Source organism: Hyla sarda, chromosome 3 (assembly GCF_029499605.1).
Source record: "Hyla sarda isolate aHylSar1 chromosome 3, aHylSar1.hap1, whole genome shotgun sequence".
Lineage (NCBI taxonomy): Eukaryota > Metazoa > Chordata > Amphibia > Anura > Hylidae > Hyla > Hyla sarda.
This window is the reverse complement of record NC_079191.1, coordinates 442,280,216-442,300,561: the sequence shown is the minus strand read 5'-3', so window position 1 is coordinate 442,300,561 and position 20,346 is coordinate 442,280,216. Positions and strand designations below refer to the sequence as shown.

The following is a 20,346-nucleotide window of genomic DNA, read 5'->3' as shown; positions in this document are numbered from 1 at the left end:
GGCGGGAGGCACAGGAACGGATTGCAGGGGACCAGAGGAGAGAGGAGCCGAGGAGAAGAAACGCCTCGTGCGAACAGAGTCCATATCCTGGCGGAGCTCCTGACGCCTTTCGGAAAAACGCATGTCAATGCGAGTGGCTAGGTGAATGAGTTCATGTAGATTAGCAGGGATTTCTCGTGCGGCCAGAACATCTTTAATGTTGCTGGATAGGCCTTTTTTAAAGGTCGCGCAGAGGGCCTCATTATTCCAGGATAATTCTGAAGCAAGAGTACGGAATTGTACGGCATACTCGCCAACGGAAGAATTACCCTGGACCAGGTTCAACAGGGCAGTCTCAGCAGAAGAGGCTCGGGCAGGTTCCTCAAAGACACTTCGGATTTCCGAGAAGAAGGAGTGTACAGAGGCAGTGACGGGGTCATTGCGGTCCCAGAGCGGTGTGGCCCAAGACAGGGCTTTTCCAGACAGAAGGCTGACTACGAAAGCCACCTTAGACCTTTCAGTGGGAAACTGGTCCGACATCATCTCCAAGTGCAGGGAACATTGGGAAAGAAAGCCACGGCAAAACTTAGAGTCCCCATCAAATTTATCCGGCAAGGATAGGCGTAGACCAGAAGCGGCCACTCGCTGCGGAGGAGGTGCAGGAGCTGGCGGAGGAGATGATTGCTGAAGCTGTGGTAGTAACTGCTGTAGCATAACGGTCAGTTGAGACAGCTGTTGGCCTTGTTGCGCTATCTGTTGTGACTGCTGGGCGACCACCGTGGTGAGGTCAGCGACAACTGGCAGATGAACTTCAGCGGGATCCATGGCCGGATCTACTGTCACGATGCCGGCTGGCAGGTAGTGGATCCTCTGTGCCGGAGAGGGATTGGCGTGGACCGTGTTAGTGGATCGGTTATAAGTCACTACTGGTTTTCACCAGAGCCCGCCGCAAAGCGGGATGGTCTTGCTGCGGCGGTAGTGACCAGGTCGTATCCACTAGCAACGGCTCACCTCTCTGGCTGCTGAAGATAGGCGCGGTACAAGGGAGTAGACAGAAGCAAGGTCGGACGTAGCAGAAGGTCGGGGCAGGCAGCAAGGATCGTAGTCAGGGGCAACGGCAGGAGGTCTGGAACACAGGCTAGGAACACACAAGGAAACGCTTTCACTGGCACGATGGCAACAAGATCCGGCAAGGAAGTGCAGGGGAAGTGAGGTGATATAGGGAAGTGCACAGGTGATCAGACTAATTGGAACCACTGCGCCAATCAGCGGCGCAGTGGCCCTTTAAATCGCAAAGACCCGGCGCGCGCGCGCCCTAAGGAGCGGGGCCGCGCGCGCCGGGACAGGACCGACGGAGAGCGAGTCAGGTACGGGAGCCGGGGTGCGCATCGCGAGCGGGCGCTACCCGCATCGCGAATCGCATCCCGGCTGGAGGCGGTATCGCAGCGCCCCGGGTCAGTGGATCTGACCGGAGCGCTGCAGTGAGGAGAGTGTAGCGAGCGCTCCGGGGAGGAGCGGGGACCCGGAGCGCTCGGCGTAACACCTATCCAGCAACATTAAAGATGTTCTGGCCGCACGAGAAATTCCTGCTAACCTGCATGAACTCATTCATCTAGCCACTCGCATTGACATGCGTTTTTCTGAGAGACATCAAGAGCTCCGCCAGGAAAAAGACTTAGATCTCTGGGCACCTCTCCCACAGTCTCCGTTGCAATCTACGCTTAGGCCTCCCGCCGAGGAGGCCATGTAAGTGGATCGGTCTCGCCTGACCCAGGAGGAGAGGAATCGCCGTAGGGAAGAAAATCTTTGTCTGTACTGTGCCAGTACCGAACATTTTTTGGTGGATTGCCCTATCCGTCCTCCACGTCTGGGAAACGCACGCTCGCACCCAGCTCTCGTGGGTGTGGCGTCTCTTGATGCTAAGTCGGCTTCTCCACGTCTCACGGTGCCTGTACGGATTTCTCCTTCAGCCAACTCTTCCCTCTCAGCCGTGGCCTGCCTGGACTCTGGTGCCTCTGGGAATTTTATTCGGGAGTCCTTGGTGAATAAATTCCGCATCCCGGTGACCCGTCTCGTCAAGCCACTCTACATTTCCGCGGTCAACGGAGTCAGGTTGGATTGCACCGTGCGTTACCGCACGGAGCCCCTCCTAATGTGCATCGGACCTCATCACGAAAAAATTGAGTTTTTGGTCCTCTCCAATTGCACTTCCGAAATTCTCCTTGGACTACCCTGGCTTCAACACCATTCCCCAACCCTGGATTGGTCCACAGGGGAGGTCAAGAGCTGGGGTACCTCTTGTTTCAAGGACTGCCTTAAACCGGTTCCCAGTACTCCCTGCCGTGACCCTGTGGTTCCCCCTGTATCCGCTCTCCCTAAGGTCTTTATGGACTCTGCCTGCCATAAGAAGTGCCTCTCCCCCCCTCCCAGTCCAGTCAGGCAAGCCTCGGTGCCTCCTCATGGCCCCCGTCCTGGTCTCACACTGCCCCGTGCCAGGCCTCGCCCTCTGCCCTCCCTCCCCATTCCCACTCCTGCTGTACTGCCTGCCGTTGAGGAATCCCTCCATACTTTCCCGGTGTCCTCATCCCAGGGGAGGCAGTTACCGGACAAAGAGAAGGGGAGACCTAAGGGGGGGGGTACTGTTACGCCTAGCGCTCCGGGTCCCCGCTCCTCCCCGGAGCGCTTACGGACGGCGTCTCTCTCTCCGCAGCGCCCCGGTCGGTCCCGCTGACCGGGAGCGCTGCACTGTCATGGCCGTCGGGGATGCGATTCGCACAGCGGGACGCGCCCGCTCGCGAATCGCATCCCAGGTCACTTACCCGTTCCCGTCCCCTGCTGTCATGTGCTGGCGCGCGCGGCTCCGCTCTCTAGGGCGCGCGCGCGCCAGCTCCCTGAGACTTAAAGGGCCAGTGCACCAATGATTGGTGCCTGGCCCAATTAGCTTAATTGGCTTCCACCTGCTCCCAGACTATATCTGACCTCTGCCCCTGCACTCCCCTGCCGGATCTTGTTGCCTTAGAGCCTAGTGAAAGCGTTACTGTGTTGTCCTTACTGTGTACTTGACCTCCTGCTATTACTTACTGACTACGATCCTTGCTGCCTGCCCCGACCTTCTGCTACGTCCGACCTTGCTTTTGTCTACTCCCTTGTACCGCGCCTATCTTCAGCAGTCAGAGAGGTTGAGCCGTTGCTAGTGGATACGACCTGGTCACTACCGCCGCAGCAAGACCATCCCGCTTTACGGCGGGCTCTGGTGAACACCAGTAGTGACTTAGAACCGGTCCACTAGCACGGTCCACGCCAATCCCTCTCTGGCACAGAGGATCCACCTCCTGCCAGCCGGCATCGTGACAAGCACTTTGGCTCTCCCATAGAGATGCATGAAGTGGTGGTAGATGGGTGTCTTCCATGTATCTCTATGTGAGAGCTGGAGATACAAGAGTACAGCACTTTGGCTCTCCCATAGAGATGCATGAAGTGGTGGTTGATGGGTGTCTTCCATGTATCTCTATGTGAGAGCCGGATATACAAGAGTACAGCACTTTGGCTCTCCCATAGAGATGCATGAAGTGGTGGTAGATGGGTGTCTTCCATGTATCTCTATGTGAGAGCCGGATATACAAGAGTACAGCACTTTGGCTCTCCCATAGAGATGCATGAAGTGGTGGTTGATGGGTGTCTTCCATGTATCTCTATGTGAGAGCCGGATATACAAGAGTACAGCACTTTGGCTCTCCCATAGAGATGCATGAAGTGGTGGTTGATGGGTGTCTTCCATGTATCTCTATGTGAGAGCCGGATATACAAGAGTACAGCACTTTGGCTCTCCCATAGAGATGCATGAAGTGGTGGTAGATGGGTGTCTTCCATGTATCTCTATGTGAGAGCCGGATATACAAGAGTACAGCACTTTGGCTCTCCCATAGAGATGCATGAAGTGGTGGTAGATGGGTGTCTTCCATGTATCTCTATGTGAGAGCCGGATATACAAGAGTACAGCACTTTGGCTCTCCCATAGAGATGCATGAAGGGCGCGTGTCGACCCCCAATCGGTGCACAAGTAGAGCCGGAGCAGCGCGCAGGTGATCGCCGGGGGTCCCAGCACTTTGACCCTCCGTGATCAGACATTTATCCCTTATCCTTTGGACAAGGGATACATTTTCCTAAACTGGACTATCCCTTTAAATGGTGAAATTGTAAAAATGAATGAAGAGAAACAAAAGTGAGTACAGTCTCTACCTAGGCCCCTATAAATGGGTGGTACCCGAAAGGTTCTAATTCTCTCTATGGCTGAAAGCAGGATATCCTGTGTTACACAGGGACGATTTAGTCCTGGCATTAGTCCCTAGTAGTCAGCAGTTGTGAGTAGTGAAGATCTGAAATACCCTGGTCACATGGGCACATACCCCAGCGGAGAAGCTGACTAGCCAGGTATGACCAATCTCATTTCATGGGGCTTGCTTTCTTTGTATCCACTTATAACTTAAAGGGGTACTCCGGCCCTAAGACATCTTATCCCCTATCCAAAGGATAGGGGATAAGATGTCTGACCGTGGGGGCCCGCCGCTGGGGACCCCCGCAATCTTGTATTCGGCACCCACCTCTTTGAGCTGCACACCACGCTGCCAGCTCACAAACTGCCGGGTGCCGACCACGGGGTCGGAGTATCGTGACATCATGACTCCGGCCCCGTGTGACGTCACCCCCGCCCCCGCTATGCAAGTCTATGGGAGGGGGCGTGACGGCCGTCACGCCCCCTCCCATAGATTTGCATAGCGGGGGCGGGGGGTGATGTCACACAGGGGTGGAGTCGTGACCCCGCGGTCAGACATTTTATCCCCTATCCTTTGGATGGGGGATATGATGTCTCAGGGCCGGAGTACCCCTTTAAGTTTACCAAGGATCAAATAGTCAGCAAGGATAAGACAGAAAATACTCTTGTTGATTTCTGGGACCTGAAGGAGATTCTGCCCAGGCCTAGTCTAGTTCAGTAGATGAAGCTACAATGTCCGTCTGCCCCCCACACGGCTGTTGGGAACTGTAGAGAATTCTGACAAGTAACAGCAGTATTCTGTGGGGAGCAACTCATGAAACAGACTGTGCCCATCATCCCACTGGGCCTCTATGTCCCACACAACTGTGCGGTGATTGACTTCCATAGTTGGCAGCACATCCCGTGTATATAGGATGAAATACGCTACTGATAAACAATGACTTGTGAGCCAACATGAAAGATGTGATCTGCCAACGTGACACGGGGCAATAATCGTAAATGAATGTTATTACAAATGCTCCTTTGGCCCATAGTCCCCTGTGTAAAGGACCTTACGGTTGATTCTAGAGGACTTTCTACTGTCTTTTGTTTGTTGGCGATAACAGAAATGCTGCAGTATTCCTGTTGGGGTCACTTAGTTTTCTTTATTAATCATGTTCCATGACCAATCAGGTACAATGCATTCAGTGACATTTCTGCCATTCTTCTCTATAGATCCTCTCAGGTCTGTCAGGTTGGATTCGGGGACCGTCAGTGAAGCCATTTTCAGGTCTCTATGGAGATGTTCCATTGGGTTCTGGTTGGGCCAATCAAGGACCTTCACAGAGTTGTCCTTAAGCCGTTCCTGTGTTGTCTTGGCCGTGTGCTCAGGGTCATTGTCATGTTGGAAAGTGAATGACCAGCCCAGTCTGGGGCCCAGAGCTCTGGATGAGGTTTTTATTAAAGGGGTACTCCGGTGAAAACCTTTTTTCTTTTAAATCAACTGGTGGCAGAAAGTTAAACATATTTGTAAATTACTTCTATTAAAAAATCTTAATCCTTCCAGTACTTATTAGCTGCTGAATGCTACAGAGGAAATTCCTTCCTTTTTGGAACACTGATGACATCACGAGCACAGTGCTCTCTGCTGACATCTCTGTCCATATTAGCAACCATGCATAGCAGATGTATGCTAAGGGCAGCATGGTGGCTCAGTGGTTAGCACTGCTGCCTTACAGCGCTGGGGACTTGGGTTCAAATCCCACTAAGGACAACAATAAATAAAGCTTTATTATTATTATTATTATAATAACGTCAGCAGAGAGAACTGTGCTTGTGATGTCATCAGAGAGCATTCCAAAAAGAAAAGAATTTCCTCTGTAGTATTCAGCAGCTAATAAGTACAGGAAGGATTAAGATTTTTTAATAGAAGTGATTTACAAATATGTTTAACTTTCTGCCACCAGTTGATTTAAAAGAAAAAAGGTTTTCACCGGAGTACCCCTTTAAGAATATATCTGTGCTGCCCCCACCATGATCACTGTAGGGATGGTATTGGGCAGGTGATGGGCAGTGCCTGGTTTCCTCCAGACATGATGCTGCCCCCACCATGATCACTGTAGGGATGGTATTGGGCAGGTGATGGGCTGTGCCTGGTTTCCCCCAGACATGATGCTGCCCCCACCATGATCACTGAAGGGATGGTATTGGGCAGGTGATGGACAGTACCTGGTTTCCCCCAGACATGATGCTGCCCCCACCATGATCACTGTAGGGATGGTATTGGGCAGGTGATGGGCAGTGCCTGGTTTCCCCCATACATGATGCTGCCCCCACCATGATCACTGTAGAGATGGTATTGGGCAGGTGATGGGCAGTGCCTGGTTTCCCCCAGACATGATGCTGCCCCCACCATGATCACTGTAGAGATGGTATTGGGCAGGTGATGGGCAGTGCCTGGTTTCCCCCAGACATGATGCTGCCCCCACCATGATCACTGTAGAGATGGTATTGGGCAGGTGATGGGCAGTGCCTGGTTTCCCCCAGACATGATGCTGCCCCCACCATGATCACTGTAGGGATGGTATTGGGCAGGTGATGGGAAGTGCCTGGTTTCCTCCAGACATGATGCTGCCCCCACCATGATCACTGTAGGGATGGTATTGGGCAGGTGATGGGCAGTGCCTCGTCTCCCCCAGACATGATGCTGCCCCCACCATGATCACTGTAGGGATGGTATTGGGCAGGTGATGGGCAGTGCCTGGTTTCCCCCAGACATGATGCTGCCCCCACCATGATCACTGTAGGGATGGTATTGGGCAGGTGATGGGCAGTGCCTGGTTTCCCCCAGACATGATGCTGCCCCCACCATGATCACTGTAGGGATGGTATTGGGCAGGTGATGGGCAGTGCCTGGTTTCCTCCAGACATGATGCTGCCCCACCATGATCACTGTAGGGATGGTATTGGGCAGGTGATGGGCAGTACCTGGTTTCCTCCAGACATGATGCTGCCCCCACCATGATCACTGTAGGGATGGTATTGGGCAGGTGATGGGCAGTGCCTGGTTTCCTCCAGACATGATGCTGCCCCCACCATGATCACTGTAGGGATGGAATTGGGCAGGTGATGGGCAGTGCCTCGTCTCCCCCAGACATGATGCTGCCCCCACCATGATTACTGTAGGGATGGTATTGGGCAGGTGATGGGCAGTGCCTGGTTTCCTCCAGACATGATGCTGCCCCCACCATGATCACTGTAGGGATGGTATTGGGCAGGTGATGGGCAGTAGATGGTTTCCTCCAGACATGATGCTGCCCCCACCATGTTCACTGTAGGGATGGTATTGGGCAGGTGATGGGCAGTGCCTGGTTTCCTCCAGACATGATGCTGCCCCCACCATGATCACTGTAGGGATGGTATTGGGCAGGTGATGGGCAGTAGATGGTTTCCTCCAGACATGATGCTGCCCCCACCATGTTCACTGTAGGGATGGTATTGGGCAGGTGATGGGCAGTGCCTGGTTTCCTCCAGACATGATGCTGCCCCCACCATGATCACTGTAGGGATGGCATTGGGCAGGTGATGGGCAGTGTCTGGTTTCCTCCAGACATGATGCCGTCCCCACCATGATCACTGTAGGGATGGTATTGGGCAGATGATGGGCAGTGCCTGGTTTCCCCCAGACATGATGCTGCCCCCACCATGATCACTGTGGGGATGGTATTGGGCAGGTGATGGGCAGTGCCTGGTTTCCTCCAGACATGATGCTGCCCCCACCATGATCACTGTAGGGATGGTATTGGGCAGGTGATGGGCAGTGCCTGGTTTCCCCCAGACATGATGCTGCCCCCACCATGATCACTGTAGGGATGGTATTGGGCAGGTGATGGGCAGTACCTGGTTTCCTCCTGACATGATGCTGTCCCCACCATGATCACTGTAGGGATGGTATTGGGCAGGTGATGGGCAGTGCCTCGTCTCCCCCAGACATGATGCTGCCCCCACCATGATCACTGTAGGGATGGTATTGGGCAGGTGATGGGCAGTGCCTCATCTCCCCCAGACATGATGCTGCCCCCACCATGATCACTGTAGGGATGGTATTGGGCAGGTGATGGGAAGTGCCTGGTTTCCTCCAGACATGATGCTGCCCCCACCATGATCACTGTAGGGATGGTATTGGGCAGGTGATGGGCAGTACCTGGTTTCCTCCAGACATGATGCTGCCCCCACCATGATCACTGTAGGCATGGTATTGGGCAGGTGATGGGCAGTGCCTGGTTTCCTCCAGACATGATGCTGCCCCCACCATGATCACTGTAGGGATGGTATTGGGCAGGTGATGGGCAGTGCCTCGTCTCCCCCAGACATGATGCTGCCCCCACCATGATCACTGTAGGGATGGTATTGGGCAGGTGATGGGCAGTGCCTGGTTTCCTCCAGACATGATGCTGCCCCCACCATGATCACTGTAGGGATGGTATTGGGCAGGTGATGGGCAGTACCTGGTTTCCTCCAGACATGATGCTGCCCCCACCATGATCACTGTAGGGATGGTATTGGGCAGGTGATGGGCAGTGCCTGGTTTCCTCCAGACATGATGCTGCCCCCACCATGATCACTGTAGGGATGGTATTGGGCAGGTGATGGGCAGTGCCTGGTTTCCCCAGACATGATGCTGCCCCCACCATGATCACTGTAGGGATGGTATTGGGCAGGTGATGGGCAGTGCCTGGTTTCCTCCAGACATGATGCTGCCCCCACCATGATCACTGTAGGGATGGTATTGGGCAGGTGATGGGCAGTGCCTGGTTTCCTCCAGACATGATGCTGCCCCCACCATGATCACTGTAGGGATGGTATTGGGCAGGTGATGGGCAGTGCCTGGTTTCCTCCAGACATGATGGTGCCCCCACCATGATCACTGTAGGGATGGTATTGGGCAGGTGATGGGCAGTGCCTCGTCTCCCCCAGACATGATGCTGCCCCCACCATGATCACTGTAGGGATGGTATTGGGCAGGTGATGGGCAGTGCCTGGTTTCCTCCAGACATGATGCTGCCCCCACCATGATCACTGTAGAGATGGTATTGGGCAGGTGATGGGCAGTGCCTGGTTTCCTCCAGACATGATGCTGCCCCCACCATGATCACTGTAGGGATGGTATTGGGCAGGTGATGAGCAGTGCCTGGTTTCCCCCAGACATGATGCTGCCCTCACCATGATCACTGTAGGGATGGTATTGGGCAGGTGATGGGCAGTGCCTGGTTTCCCCAGACATGATGCTGCCCCCACCATGATCACTGTAGGGATGGTATTGGGCAGGTGATGGGCAGTGCCTGGTTTCCTCCAGACATGATGCTGCCCCCACCATGATCACTGTAGGGATGGTATTGGGCAGGTGATGGACAGTGCCTGGTTTCCTCCAGACATGATGCGGCCCCCACCATGATCACTGTAGGGATGGTATTGGGCAGGGGATGGGCAGTGCCTGGTTTCCTCCTGACATGATGCTGCCCCCACCATGATCACTGTAGGGATGGTATTGGGCAGGTGATGGGCAGTGCCTGGTTTCCTCCAGACATGATGCTGCCCCCACCATGATTACTGTAGGGATGGTATTGGGCAGGTGATGGGCAGTTCCTGGTTTCCCCCAGACATGATGCTGCCCCCACCATGATCACTGTAGGGATAGTATTGGGCAGGTGATGGGCAGTGCCTGGTTTCCCCCAGACATGATGCTGCCCCCACCATGATCACTGTAGGGATGGTATTGGGCAGGTGATGGGCAGTGCCTGGTTTCCCCAGACATGATGCTGCCCCCACCATGATCACTGTAGGGATGGTATTGGGCATATGATGGGCAGTACCTGGTTTCCCCCAGACATGATGCTGCCCCCACCATGATCACTGTAGGGATGGTATTGGGCAGTTGATGGGCAGTGCCTGGTTTCCTTTATACATGATGCTGCCCCCACCATGATCACTGTAGGGATGGTATTGGGCAGGTGATGGGAAGTGCCTGGTTTCCTCCAGACATGATGCTGCCCCCACCATGATCACTGTAGGGATGGTATTGGGCAGGTGATGGGCAGTGCCTGGTTTCCTTTATACATGATACTGCCCCCACCATGATCACTGTAGGGATGGTATTGGGCAGGTGATGGGCAGTACCTGGTTTCCTCCAGACATGATGCTGCCCCCACCATGATCACTGTAGGGATGGAATTGGGCAGGTGATGGGCAGTGCCTGGTTTCCTCCAGACATGATGCTGCCCCCACCATGATCACTGTAGGGATGGTATTGGGCAGGTGATGGGCAGTGCCTGGTTTCCTCCAGACATGATGCTGCCCCCACCATGATCACTGTAGGGATGGTATTGGGCAACATACAGTAAAAAGTGCATATCTGTACAGAAAGTAATTACTGTAGGAATGTGGTTAGCAAAATGGTGGCTGTAAAGAACCTAACTTTGTAGATTTACTTTCTCTTTATACATTTTTGATCTTTCTGACATTGATTTTTAGAAGAATCTAATGAAAAGTGAAGTTTTAAGTCTCAATACATTTTTCAGAGCCTTGTTCTTAAAGGGGTACTCCGGTGAAAAATGTTTTCTTTTAAATCAATTGGTGGCAGAAAGTTAAACATATTTGTAAATTACTTCTATGAAAAAATCTTAATCCTTCCTGTACTCATTAGCTGCTGAATACTACAGAGGAAATTATTTTCTTTTTGGAATTCTCTCTGCTGACGTTATAATAATAACAACTCTTTATTTATTGTTGTCCTTAGTGGGATTTGAACCCAAGGCCCCAGCACTGCAAGGCAGAAGTGCTAACCACTAAGCCACCATGCTGCCCTTAGCATACAGCTGCTATGCACGGTTACTAAAATGGACAGAGATGTCAGCAGAGAGCACTGTGCTCGTGATGTCATCAGTGTTCCAAAAAGAAAGGAATTTCCTCTGTAGCTTTCAGCAGCTAATAAGTACTGGAAGGATTAAGATTTTTTAATAGAAGTAATTTACAAATATGTTTAACTTTCTGCCATCAGTTGATTTAAAAGAAAAAAAAGTTTTCACCGGAGTACCCCTTTAAGTCAACTATATAGACAGGGAACATTATTGTTTAGTTATTGTGCTTGGATGAGCAGGATATATTTAGTATTTTTATGCCCAGAGGTTTATTTTTTGTATTGAGCTAAAAAATAGAGACAGGAGAAGCCCTGTATGAACTTTATGAGTATGAGTCTGAGTCTCTGACTGCTGTTTTGCCGTTATTTGTCTGGCTCCACAGAGCTAATCTCCCAAAGCATGTATGCTGGAGCTTTTCCCTGGTATTTTTTCCCCCATTAAATTAGAAAACCATAAATTATTTAAGGATCACATGACTTGACAGGGGATAAAATGACAAACAAATAATGCCAATAGTAATACACACAATTTTTGGGGGAAAAAACATCACAAAAACGGCATAATTGAGAAGATAAACGAGGGGCAGTTCTCTGAAGTTCTCTTGGACACTGGATGTGAAAATCTTGGTTGAGAAACATCTCAAAATGCTCAATAACCCCCCCCCCCCCACCTCCATTCATGTTGATCATGTTGTGGGATATGCCGAACATAGACACCTTATCCAAAGCATATGGGATAAGATGTCTGATCGCGGGGGTCCCATCGGCGGCGTGACGTCACAAGGGGGCGTGACATCAATGTGATAACAAAACTCCATTAACCAACATTTAGCTGATTAACAAATTAAGAACAAAATAAGTGAATGCAAAATTATTGACACCCGTGAGTATGAAACGCTGGGAATGCCGACTGGTATTAGGTCGTGAACAGACACAACTTTTTTTTTCAGTTTTCTTCTCCGTGATGCAGTTTTTGTGGAATTTTTTCCCCTCCAAAAATAGCTTATTTTAGTATAGGCTTTTTTTTTTTTTATTTGGCATTTTATCCCCTCCGTTTTTCTCATTACATGTGATCCTTTCATCATGTAGAGAGAGGAGGTAGAAAAAAGCTATCCCAACTAGCCGCTATCTCCAGAGAAAAAGATAAAAGTGAGGAGAATCCTCTTAATCCAATAAAACTTGTTTATTAAATAAACTAAAATAAAATAACAGACTACATCAAGAGCAAGACGCGTTTTGGGTGTTGTACCACCCTTCCTCAGACACATCTGCAACTGAGGAAGGGTGGTACAACACCCGAAACGCATCTTGCTGTTATGTTTTATTGGATTTAGAGGATTCTCCTCACTTTTATCTTTTCCTCTGGAGATAGCGCCTAGTGGGGATAGCTTTTTTTACCTCCCCTCTATGCATACTCCTTACTGGTTCCACGCATTTGGCGCCGGTCGAATCCCAGACAGCTTGCCAGTTTGATGCAGCTTTTGGCTTCAGTTTTGGGAGTCACTGTCAGTAGTGGGTAGTAGAGGGGGGGACTATACAGGAAATATTTGGATTTCTGTGTTTTTTTAACCCAATATAAATGTAATCTGTAAACTGCATCAAAACTGCAAGTGGATAAAACAGCGCCCACATGTGGTGGCCAATTGTCTTTGGGAAATACTGAAAAAATCCTGAGCCTACTGGCTTCTATATGTGGGCGTGATGTTGTCCATATACATCAGCTTTAAAGGGGTACTCCGGTGGAAAACATTTTTTATTTTTTATTTTAAATCAACTGGTGCCATAAAGTTAAACAGATTTTTAAATTACTTCTATTTAAAAATCTTAATCCTTCCAGTACTTATCAGCTGCTGTATACTACAGAGGAAGTTCTTTTCTTCTTTAATTTCCTTTCTGTCTTACCACAGTGCTCTCTGCTGACACCTCTGTCCATGTCAGGAACTGTCCAGAGCAGGAGAGGTTTGCTATGGGGATTTGCTCCTTCTCTGGACAGAGGTGTCAGCAGAGAGCACTGTGGTCAGACAGAAAAGAAATTCAAAAAGAAAATAATTTCCTCTGGAGCAAACTGTTAAGCTGATAAGTACTGGAAGGATTAAGATTTTTAAATAGAAGTAATTTACAAATATTTTTAACTTTTTGGCACCAGTTGATTTAAAAAAAATGTTTTCCACTGGAGTACCCCTTTAATGGAGGAGGACGCCCTCACATATCACGTAATAAGAAATGAAGGACACCTCAAGGTCATTCGAATGCTGAGTAGTCAGATCCTGGTCTATGTAAAACCCAATGAGGACAAAGGAAAAAGCCAAACAAAGTGTCGATCTGAGGACAGACAAAGAAAACATCACTGGCCGAGTCCTGGAAAACCAAGGAGCCAGTGATTTAAAGGGGTACTCCGGTGGAAAACTTTTTTTTTTTTTTTTTTAACAACTGGTGCCAAACAGTTAAACAGATTTGAAAATTAAATAGAATATATAGCTTATGCCTCTAGGACCTCACCAATGGTGCATAATGATGTGGGTAATAATGAATTATGGCAGCGTTAGTCAAAAATTATTTTAATTCAGATTATAAAATATAAATATAAAACAATGACAAAGTGACACATTAAACTGGCAATGTCTAGTGATAATCCCACTGGGCCCTAGTGGGATATCCAAAATATAAAATATAAAAATGATGGGTTAGTGATCCAATAAGTCCATAAATCTGCAAATAGAAAATGGAATCCGCAAAAAATAAGATGAATGGATATTTGGTTTTGTGGCAGAATCTGCTTGTAACATAAAGTCAATAATCAAAAGAATGAATGATACAAAGTATCTCTCACCACTGCTTCTGGCTCGATGGATTTATTACAATGGATCGCAGCCTTATGTTCCTCGCATGCCCCAATATGGAGAGGGGGGGCACTGGTTTTCACGTCTCCCTAGCAGCCCCGATGGCAGGGGGGGGGGGGGCACTGGTTCTCACGTCTCCCTAGCAGCCCCGATGTGGAGAGGGGGGGGGGGGCACTGGTTCTCACGTCTTCCTAGCAGCCCCGATGGCAGGGGGGGGGGCACTGGTTCTCACGTCTTCCTAGCAGCCCCGATGTGGAGAGGGGGGGGGGGGCACTGGTTCTCACGTCTTCCTAGCAGCCCCGATGGCAGGGGGGGGGGGCACTGGTTCTCACGTCTCCCTAGCAGCCCCGATGTGGAGAGGGGGGGGGGGGCACTGGTTCTCACGTCTTCCTAGCAGCCCCGATGGCAGGGGGGGGGGCACTGGTTCTCACGTCTTCCTAGCAGCCCCGATGGCAGGGGGGGGGGCACTGGTTCTCACGTCTCCCTAGCAGCCCCGATGGCAGGGGGGGGGGCACTGGTTCTCACGTCTTCCTAGCAGCCCCGATGGCAGGGGGGCGCAAACAGATGTTACGTACCGTTGGCTCCGGTGTCAGAGGAGCGTGCAGCAGTATTCTGCGCTGGAGACCACGCTCGCTAACCGGCTTGCTACAGATGTCACTGTTCTGACCCTCCGGCAAGAGTGTCAGTCAACTCGGGAGCAACAATAGGTCTGGTGGTGATGGTACGTATGGGAGCCGTGGGTAGTCCGGGGATGGCGTCCCACGTGGGAGCTTGAGTAATACACATTTCTACTGAGGAAGGGGTCGGAGGTTCATGTTTCCCAGCACCCCGAAACGCGTTTAGGAATCTGTCACTGTTCACACAGTCAGTACTAGTGTCCATCTGCAAACTTACATGTTTCGGCAACAGAGGAGTTAATTCAGCTTCATTCCGCCCTGCCTGGCCGTAACCACACTTTCAACCACATCGCACAGCCTTTACTTCCCGCTACTCAAGCTTCCACGTGGGACGCCATCCCCGGACTATCCACGGCTCCCATACGTACCATCACCACCAGACCTATTGTTGCTCCCGAGTTGACTGACACTCTTGCCGGAGGGTCAGAACAGTGACATCTGTAGCAAGCCGGTTAGCGAGCGTGGTCTCCAGCGCAGAATACTGCTGCACGCTCCTCTGACATCGGAGCCAACGGTACGTAACATCTGTTTGTGCCCCCCTGCCATCGGGGCTGCTAGGGAGACGTGAGAACCAGTGCCCCCCCCCCCCCTGCCATCGGGGCTGCTAGGAAGACGTGAGAACCAGTGCCCCCCCCCCCCTGCCATCGGGGCTGCTAGGGAGACGTGAGAACCAGTGCCCCCCCCCCCTGCCATCGGGGCTGCTAGGGAGACGTGAGAACCAGTGCCCCCCCCCCCCCTGCCATCGGGGCTGCTAGGGAGACGTGAGAACCAGTGCCCCCCCCCCCCCCTGCCATCGGGGCTGCTAGGGAGACGTGAGAACCAGTGCCCCCCCCCCCCCCCTGCCATCGGGGCTGCTAGGGAGACGTGAGAACCAGTGCCCCCCCCCCTGCCATCGGGGCTGCTAGGGAGACGTGAGAACCAGTGCCCCCCTGCCATCGGGGCTGCTAGGAAGACGTGAGAACCAGTGCCCCCCCCCCCCCTTCTGCCATCGGGGCTGCTAGGGAGACGTGAGAACCAGTGCCACCCCCCCCCCCCTGCCATCGGGGCTGCTAGGGAGACGTGAGAACCAGTGCCCCCCCCCCCCTGCCATCGGGGCTGCTAGGGAGACGTGAGAACCAGTGCCCCCCCTCTCCATATTGGGGCATGCGAGGAACATAAGGCTGCGATCCATTGTAATAAATCCATCGAGCCAGAAGCAGTGGTGAGAGATACTTTGTATCATTCTTTCTTTTGATTATTGACTTTATGTAACAAGCAGATTCTGCCACAAAACCAAATATCCATTCATCTTATTTTTTGCGGATTCCATTTTTTATTTGCAGATTTATGGACTTATTGGATCACTAACCCATCATTTTTATATTTTATATTTTGGATATCCCACTAGGGCCCAGTGGGATTATCACTAGACAGTGCCAGTTTAATGTGTCACTTTGTCATTGTTTTATATTTATATTTTATAATCTGAATTTAATAATTTTTGACTAACGCTGCCATAATTCATTATTACCCACATCATTATGCACCATTGGTGAAGTCCTAGAGGCATAAGCTATATGTTCTATTTGATATTTATTAGTGTTGCCGGTGGGGTCCGGCTTTAGCTTTGATTGCCTCGGTCCTTCTGTTGTGAGCTGCACCTAATTTTAAGATTTGTAAATGACTTCTATTAAAAAATCTTAATCCTTCCAGTACTTATTAGCTGCTGAATACTACAGAGGAAATTATTTTCTTTTTGTAACATAGAGCTCTCTGCTGACATCATGACCACGGTGCTCTCTGCTGACATCACGGGCACAGTGCTCTCTGCTGACATCATGACCACGGTGTTCTCTGCTGACATCATGACCACGGTGCTCTCTGCTGACATCTCTGTCCATTTTAGGAACTGTCCAGAGTAGGAGAAAATCCCCATAGCAAACATATGCTGCTCTGGACAGTTCCTAAAATGGACAGAGATGTCAGCAGAGAGCACTGTGCTGGTGATGTCAGCAGAGAGCTCTGTGTTCCAAAAAGAAAATAATTTACTCTGTAGTATTCAGCAGCTAATAAGTACTGGAAGGATTAAGATTGTTTTATTTTTTATTTAATAGAAGTAATTTACAAATCTGTTTAACTTTCTGGCACCAGTTGATAAAAAAAAAAAAAAAAAAGGTTTCCACCGGAGTACCCTTTTAAGGGTCTACGGCCCAGTTGTAAATTCAGCTAGTCGACCATCAATAACTGAGTGACTGGTCAAGTAGAAGACCTACGACAACTCTTTAGAGGCTATGGCTGAGATTGGATAGACCAGTGGTCTCCAACCTGCGGACCTCCAGATGTTGCAAAACTACAACTCACAGCATGCCCGGACAGCCAACGGCTGTCCGGGCATGCTGGGAGTTGTAGTTTTGCAAAACCTGGAGGTCCGCAGGTTGAACACCACTGGGATAGATGGTGCGCATAACATCTCATCCCTTGAGCTCCTCTTCTCCCTCCTTTATGGTAGAAAGCCAGGAAGAGTGGTTGACCCTTGAAGATTTGGTAAAATGAATATACAGTGGTCCCTCAAGTTACAATATTAATTGGTTCCAGGACGACCATTGTATGTTGAAACCATTGTAAGTTGAGCGATCATGGTACTGAGGAAAACCGGCTGCAGTCTACAAGAGAGCGGTGACGGGAGAACATTTACTTTCCTGTAAGATAATGACCTCAATACAAAGCTAAAACCTATGTGGGCTCTAAGGGTACGTTCACCATGGGACTTCAATGGGTAGGAAAATCAGCAGCACAATACACAGCTAAATAGGCAGGTGTGAACGAACCCTAAAGCAGCAACTTAAAGGAGATATCCAGTGGTGAAAAATGTATCCCCTATCCTAAGGATAGGGGATAAGTTTCAAATCACGGGGGATCCAACCGCTGGGCCCCCCCGCGATCTTCTGTACGGGGCCCTGACAGCCCGCGGGAAGGGGGAGTGTTGACCACCGCACGAAGCGGCGGCTGACATGCCCCCTCAATACATCTCTATGGCAGAGCCGGAGCGCTCTCCGGTTCTGCCATAGAGTTGTATAGAGGGGGCGTGTCGGCCTCCACTTCGCTATCTGGCCAGCGAGCCGGGGCCCCGTAAGGAGATAGCGGGGGGCCCCCAGCGGTTGGACCCCCAGCGATCTGAAACGTATCCCCTATCCTTGGGATGGGGATACGTTTTTCACCACTGGACTACCCCTTTAACGGCCAAATACTATTACGTGTAAAGGTGAGTAGTAAAAGAAACACACAGGATTAAAGAGAAAATCTAGAAGAAAACCTGCTGCAGTCCTCAACAAGGCAGATTTATCCTCAGCATTAGGAAGCTCCATGGGCTCCAAACCAACAATGTTTAATGTCTTGGAGCGGCCAAACTCACGTTCTCTCACCGCCCTCATGCAACTCGAACAATTTTGCCAAGAAAGCGGAGAACTGCAGCGGTAGAGACAAAGTGTCAAGGTTTGCTGTAAAATCCTGACATGGGGGTGAAAACTTATATAATCGACTCATTTTATTGTCGATGGCTCCGTAGAGATCTGCTGTCTCCCAATTAATTGTGCTTGGTTAATACCTACCAGAACTATCAGCCTAACGCATCAGTCATCCTACCTGTACAAATTGTTCAAGCGCTCGAGCATCTAGGCAGGTGTAGTTCTGGAGGAACCCTAACTTGGCCAGCTGGAACTTGTCCCTGGAGTTGGCCTCGGCTTGTTTCTCCAGCATCTGGAACATCACGGCTCCCATAAAGAGGTACATGAAATATCCCAAAGACAAGGCAATGGCCAACATGGTCTGCCGGCTGCACCAGAAGAGCTGAGACATGGCTGGAGACTGTGAGGCAGATCATAGGCTAGAGGTTCATCTCTGAAGCGAGGTGAAGCAGCGATCCTCGGGGATGGTAGATCTATTCCACATACGAGGCATGAATGGAGTCCTGGAGAACGTGTCACCTTCTCATCCCAATGGTTCCTCTTTAGGAGTTGTTATGAAACCCAAGAAGCTCCATCATGATGTTCTCTAAGGTCTCACCATGACTCTCGTGACACGTTGCGATCATGTCTTGTGTCTGGTTCCCTCAGAAGATGTGCCAGATGCAGGTCTGTGTCCTCTTCTGCTTGCCTGGATTCATGAGTGTCCTACTGATAATGGGGAGAATCATCTGCCCAAGAGATAAGAGACCTCCTCCAGCACCACTCAGCTGATCGTCAGGAAGGAAGCTGGTTAATTTTTACCTACTAAAAGTCATGGCATATAGCTCAGCATAGGTAAGAGTCGCCACTCAATGCACATCTACAGATAAAGGGCCACATCCACAGTGAGGTGACATCTCAGCTTCTGAAGGGAAGACGTCTCTATAACCAAGTGTGGATTCTCATTCAGCCGGCACTTCACAACATATATATGACAAATGTATTAATAACAACCCCCATAAGTGGAGTCAGCAGAATACAGGCTACTGCTCAACTAGAATCGCTCTGTGCACTAAATCTGTTCACCACTAGGTGTGCTGTAGAGCATTGTACTACCTGTGCCTGAAGGGAAGCGGACTGTGCTTCCTGTTGCACACTGTCATGTTTTCTAACAGCGCTCCATGTGGTCAACGGTGGTATTGCAAGTATAAATTCATCGTTTTTTATTAAGGACATATTTGGAGGAGGGTGGGATTGGAAACCTCATTGGTTTGGAGCCTCAATCCATCCAAATTTATTTGCTAAATACCAACTTTTCAAGTTAAATTTTGTAGGAATCAAATCGACTATAACAAACATGGTTGACACATTCCAGTTCCAAAGAAGTTAGAAATTCTATGATTATAAAAATAGTATAAATTCGGGTAGAAAAACAGACATGGTCGCACATCTACAATCTTGTCTAATGATCTGATTGCTTCTCAGCATAATATCAAAAACTAACAGGTTGTTATTATACATTTTTGATCAAAAAGTACAAGCCCACTCGCCACGTCAAGGCCACCTATCCAGAGTGGGTCCCTAACGTCCCTAGCATAAAATGGCGCAGCACCGGGCGGCGACCACCACCGCCGCGACGCCAATGCCCACAGGGGGGAACAACCCACTGGCAGAGCAGCCCCAATGCCACTCAAACCAGTCTATGGGCCGCACCCTCCAGCAGACACGGCGCCACGGCAGCAACGGACACCGCACAGCACCACACCAGTGTGAACAAGGTGTAATGGCTCACTTACCATGCTCTCCCAGTCAGACTGGGAGGCAGCTGGGAAAGAAATGGCCCAGGTGTAGCTAACTACTACCTATATAGGGTTGGGCTGAGGGGGTGGGGAAGAGTGCAGCACATGTTGCGGGGGGGTGCGGCCCATAGACTTGTTTGAGTGGCATTGGGGCCGCTCTGCCGGTGGGTCGTTCCCCCCTGTGGGCATTGGTGTCGCGGCGGTGGTGGTCGCCGCTCTGTGCTGCGCCATTTTATGCTAGGGACATTAGGGACCCACTCTAAATAGGTGGCCTTGACGTGGCGAGTGGGCTTGTACTTTTTGATCAAAAATGTATAATAACAACCTGTTAGTTTTTGATATTATGCTGAGAAGCAATCAGATCATTATACAAGATTGTAGATGTGCGACCATGTCTGTTTTCTACCCGAATTCATAAAAATAGTATAAATTGTTTTTTTTTTTTTATAATATTTTTTTTT

At 50.3% G+C, this 20,346-nt stretch overlaps 1 protein-coding gene across 1 annotated transcript in view; it reads right to left on the bottom strand.

Annotated features, from left to right (window-relative positions):
* The window catches only part of KCNK16 (potassium two pore domain channel subfamily K member 16), a 44,058-nt gene extending 24,571 nt beyond the window's left edge, over positions 1 to 19,487 (bottom strand). Inside the window, exon 1 of the mRNA XM_056568640.1 lies at positions 18,286 to 19,487. Within this exon, the coding sequence (XP_056424615.1) occupies positions 18,286 to 18,498 (213 nt within the window). The 5' untranslated portion in view covers positions 18,499 to 19,487. The remainder of the gene's footprint in view (positions 1 to 18,285) is intronic.
* Positions 19,488 to 20,346: the final 859 nt, after the last annotated feature.